The sequence below is a fragment of the Podarcis vaucheri genome, assembly GCF_965113315.1.
Source record: "Podarcis vaucheri genome assembly, chromosome: 2".
NCBI classification, from domain to species: Eukaryota; Metazoa; Chordata; class Lepidosauria; order Squamata; family Lacertidae; genus Podarcis; species Podarcis vaucheri.
In genome coordinates, this window is record NC_138760.1 from 72,628,261 (window position 1) to 72,632,948 (window position 4,688).

Consider the following 4,688-nt stretch of genomic DNA (forward strand, 5'->3'; position numbering starts at 1 on the left):
TGTGTGCTGCCATTTTGGCTACACAATGATAGGCAGTAATATTAGCAATAAAAGATGGATAGTCCCCCTGGTGCACATGGAAAGACTGTTCTAAAAATGTTGTTCCTGCAAGTAGCTCAGGGGGACACATTTACTCTCACCCCTCCCAGTTCCAAGTTGACTCAGGGTGAGGTCCACCTGGAGGGTTATCCACCAATCAGAACAGGGTAGAAGAGCACACACTACTGTCCCAACTTTATATGTGATTGAGTCCAACCCCCATTCAAAGGGGGAAGCCTATCAGCATCAGTGTCTTCCCATGAAGAATGCTTCTTGCTCATAGGTGTGTAGCAGCATGCCAGCAGTGGGAACTGGTTCCCATTGGAACTGATGGGGCAGAAAACAGGGAAAGCAACAATTGATGGATCTGGAGCCAATCACAAGTGGAACCATCTGCTGGATGGTTGTAAATAAGAAGCCAGACAGGGGAAAGGAGGCTAAAGTTGGCACCATTCGCCCTAATGAATTGGTGGTCAATGAATACTAGGGAGAAGGGGTCTACCCTAGATGTCTCCCTAATGAGCTGGCTTTCTACCAGCAGGGAGGTAGTGTGTGTGTGTGTGTGTGTGTGTGTGTGTGTGTGCGCGCGCGCGCACGCGCGCATGTGCATGCATGCATGCTTGCATAAGCATAAATAATATCAACAGGCAATCTAACACTCTGAAGTGTTATAGTTCATGTTGAGTAAATTCAGCTGAGCATTTAGCTTTACTCTTTGTGTGTGTAATTATTAACAAACTTCCAAATATTATATTGTCCCCGAAATTCCATAAATATATTACCTTTCTGCATGGTGCTGAAAAGTGGGGGGGCTAATTTTTTTTGTTAAAAAAAATAGATAATAGGCTAAACAAACAGAACATAAATAAATAAATATACTGAGAGATGTTTGTCCCAAGGGAACAATGCAAGACTTATAATGCTGCTTAGCTTATTTACTGATTAATCAAATTAAGATCTTGCAAGATATTCACTAGCTGGCAATGCAAAGTATAAGCAGAAGGAAGAATATATTTCTTTGTGGTGATGGTATGAGTGCGGCATGAAGAGAAAGGGACATTTCCCTCAATAGATGTTCCTTAGTCTTTAGCATTTTCCAAGGTGCTTCAGTCTCAGTACTCTTCCATTTGCGCTGATGAAGGAAAGACAAAACCAGGAACTCAGTGAGATAATCCAAAAGATGCATGCTTCATCATTACTCCATAAACAGAAATAATACAATGATGAGTAGAGATGGATCAATATGTCAGTTTGGGTTTCTCTCATTTTCTTATTTCTGAAGTCTTAAATCAAGTGCCTCATGTTACTGAATCAATCTGCGACATTCATAAAAATTGAGAGCATTTTTGTGCAAACTCCTGCCCCCTCAAAACTTTGTATTGTTTTCCCAATTTACACATTTTTGCAGTTTTCTTAAGCTGGAAACCTGCATCACAAAATTTACAGACGTGAATTTTAAAGGATAGCTTTGTTTCCGTTTGCGTATTGGTTTGTGAAATGTAAATTAGGTAATTTTGCATTAAAATGTGAACTAACCTGAAATACCACCCCCACCTGGCACCATGATAGCTAAATAAGGCAAGTTAATTATTGCTGTATATATTTGCTGCAAAACCACTTTGTGAAATATTCTCCTTTTAAAAATGTCATTTTATGTCATTTCCCCCCCCCCAATTGAGTTGACACTTCCAAAATCCACAATTAGGGCAACACCTTTATTAGGTCATTATTACCTTTGCAATAACTGTACAGTGGTGCCCCACAAGACAAATGCCTCGCAAGACGGAAAACTCGCTAGACGAAAGGGTTTTCCGTTTTTTAGCTGCTTCGCAAGACGAATTTCCCTGTGGGCTTGCTTTGCAAGACGAAAACGTCTTGCAAGTTTGTTTCCTTTTTCTTAACACCGTTAATACAGTTGCGACTTGACTTCGAGGAGCAACTCATAGAACGCAGTGTACATAGTAGCCTTTTTTGAGGTTTTTAAAGACTTTGGTGATTTTTGAAGCTTTTCCAAAACTTATTTTGCAGCCATTTGGTAAGTTAAGCTCTTAAAACTTTTTTGGGGGTTTTTGGATTTTGGGTTGGGGTGTTTGGAATTCAAGGACTTGGTGTTGGGAAGGGGTTTGCAAGAATCTGGAAGCTTGTGTTTTTTTTCTGCATTTTTATGATTTTCTGTGACCATTGGGCCACTCTGCTGTTTTTTTAAAAAAAATTCTGGATTTGAATTTCTGTGTGCTGGGTGGCTGGGGGAACAGTTGGGGAGGGGTTTGCAAGAATCTGGAAGCTTGTGGGTTTTTTTCTGCATTTTTATGATTTTCTGTGACCATTGGGCAACTCTGCTGTTTTTTTTTTAAAAAAAATCTGGATTTGAATTTCTGTGTGCTGGATGGCTGGGGGAACAGTTGGGGAGGGGTTTGCAAGAATCTGGAAGCTTGTGGGGTTTTCCCCCCTGCATTTTTATGATTTTCTGTGACCATTGGGCCACTCTGCTGTTTTTTTAAAAAAAATCTGGGTTTGAATTTTGAAATGCTCTTTACAGTATGTGTGACTTTAAAGAGCACTTAATAAACTCTTGTTGTACCAAATTTGGCTTTGTTTGAAGTTTTTTTGACCATAGGAACGCATTAATTGATTTTCAATGCATTCCTATGGGAAACCGTGCTTCGCAAGATGAAAAATTCACTAGACGAAAAAATTCGCAGAACGAATTAATTTCGTCTTGCGAGGCACCACTGTATTATTGCCACACCAGGGATTTATTAATTGTAGCATTTCCTTCAAATATTTTACAAATTTTGAGCTGCCTACAAAGTAGCTCTGCTCACTCTTTTCAATTTGTACTTTATAAGTGAAATGTATACTCACATATATGCATTGCAGAAAAGACACTTGTTGTCATAGGTGATGCCATCAGAGCCACAGTGGGGATTAAACTCCTTGGTGCATGCTCCTTTGGGATACCCACGGCAATATTCCTGCAGAAAAAGTACCGGTAAATGACACTGTTGAATTATTCTCTCCTTGACATTTAGACTGCAAGGGGAATTCCATAGTGACCAATGTGACATTTGTAAGTTTCTTTGCATCTTATTTCATGTTTTAGCTCAGACTTCCTCAACCTTGGCCCTCCAGATGTTTTTGGCCTACAACTCACATGATCCCTAGCTAGCAGGACCAGTGGTCAGGGATGATGGGAATTGTAGTCTCTAAACATCTGGAGGGCCGAGGCTGAGGAAGCCTGTTTTAGCTAATAGACTTTAACTCCAATTATTATTCAATTATTTGTTAACTGCCTTGAGCTCCACCTGTAAAAATTATAACAGAGTAGAACACAAGTCGCTTAAACACTTCCTTTGTTTTAAAAGCTGTGACCAATGCAATGTGTCTTTATTCTTTTAGTGATTGCTTTGTGTTATGTGTGCGCATTACCTGTATTTTTTAACTCTTTATCAAAATAAAATAAAAATCCATGAGGACTGCAGTATCACAAAGCTTAACTCTAAATAACTAAAGAGAAATAGCATAAAAATAGATAACTAGCACTCACTCGTTCATTTATTGCTTCAGTGGCAGCACCTAGAACCAAAACACCAAGAACATGAACATTATAAAGTCAATCCATATTTACACATTCGCTCAATAACACGCATAGACATTTCCCCTTACTTTTTAGGAGAAAAAATATGCGTGTTATAGAGGGGGAAATACGGTATTTATTATTTGTTTGTATGACTTAGGGATTTGTATGTTTAGGGATTTCAGGCACCTTTCCTGAAATCAATTCTGAGTCCAGGGCAGCGGTCTACTAGCTCCATCTGGTACGCAGGTTGAGACCCTACCTGCCCGTGGACTGTCTCGCCAAAGTGGTGCATGCTCTGGTTATCTCTCGCTTGGACTACTGCAATGTGCTCTATGTGGGGCTACCTTTGAAGGTGACCCGGAAACTACAACTAATCCAGAATGCGGCAGCTAGACTGGTGAATGGGAGCCACCATCGAGACCACATAACACTGGTCTTGAAAGACCTACATTGGCTCCCAACCTCAAAAACAACCATGCATCATTATGTTTCTTTCTGAGATGGAACATATAATGGGAGCCTCAAAATGCAAATCTCTCCAGAAGGGGAACCTTTACAATATGAAATATGACTCACCTGAGTACAAAAAGAAGACCATCAAAGTGAGGAGGAAAAAGCTGCCTGGCTTCATGGTTGTGTTGGTGGGTTTGGATCTGTTGACCTCTTAGTTCTCTTCCAAGCAGCAGAGGCTTCTCATGTCAGATCTAACCTCTCTCCCGTGCATATAAAGAAGTCTCAGTGGCCTTGATGATGAAATCTCCCAGTTTCAAGAATTTTTTACATTTGGAAATGTATTATTACAAAGGACTGTGGTGTCCTGTACCAACTTTCATACTTTCCTTTCAGTGCGCAACCCAGGATTATGCAAGAGACATTTGGTAACCAGCTTGGTAGTTTATTTTCTAGACCATAAGACATAGCAAAGATAAAATATTAAACACAGAAAGAAATTGAATAAAAATGAGCTAAAATACAATAACATGCTTAGTTCACTTTATAACAATCCATTGCTTTGGTTTCCAGAGATGAATGATATAATTTCACTGCTTCACAAGTAAATAGAGCCCCA

At 39.7% G+C, this 4,688-nt stretch overlaps 1 protein-coding gene across 1 annotated transcript; it reads right to left on the minus strand.

The window, feature by feature from the left end:
• Positions 1-959: 959 nt before the first annotated feature.
• LOC309527097 (ovomucoid-like) lies at positions 960-4,438 on the minus strand. Its single transcript, XM_082213618.1, has 4 exons — positions 4,196-4,438; positions 3,587-3,615; positions 2,905-3,014; positions 960-1,171 (listed from the first exon to the last, which is right to left on the minus strand). The coding sequence occupies exons 1-4, from the start codon at positions 4,248-4,250 to the stop codon at positions 1,126-1,128; spliced, it is 240 nt and encodes a 79-aa protein (XP_082069744.1). The 5' UTR covers positions 4,251-4,438; the 3' UTR covers positions 960-1,125.
• Positions 4,439-4,688: the final 250 nt, after the last annotated feature.

Bases quoted from the DNA above. Each gene is read 5' to 3' on its own strand.
- LOC309527097 (XM_082213618.1), bottom strand. From the start codon at position 4,250: ATGAAGCCAGGCAGCTTTTTCCTCCTCACTTTGATGGTCTTCTTTTTG. The intron at 3,015-3,586 runs GTGAGTGCTAGT...CTTTTTCTGCAG, and splicing joins CTGAAGCAATAAATGAACGA to GAATATTGCCGTGGGTATCC. The intron at 1,172-2,904 runs GTGAGTATACAT...TTCCTTCATCAG, and splicing joins CTTTTCTGCAATGCATATAT to CGCAAATGGAAGAGTACTGA.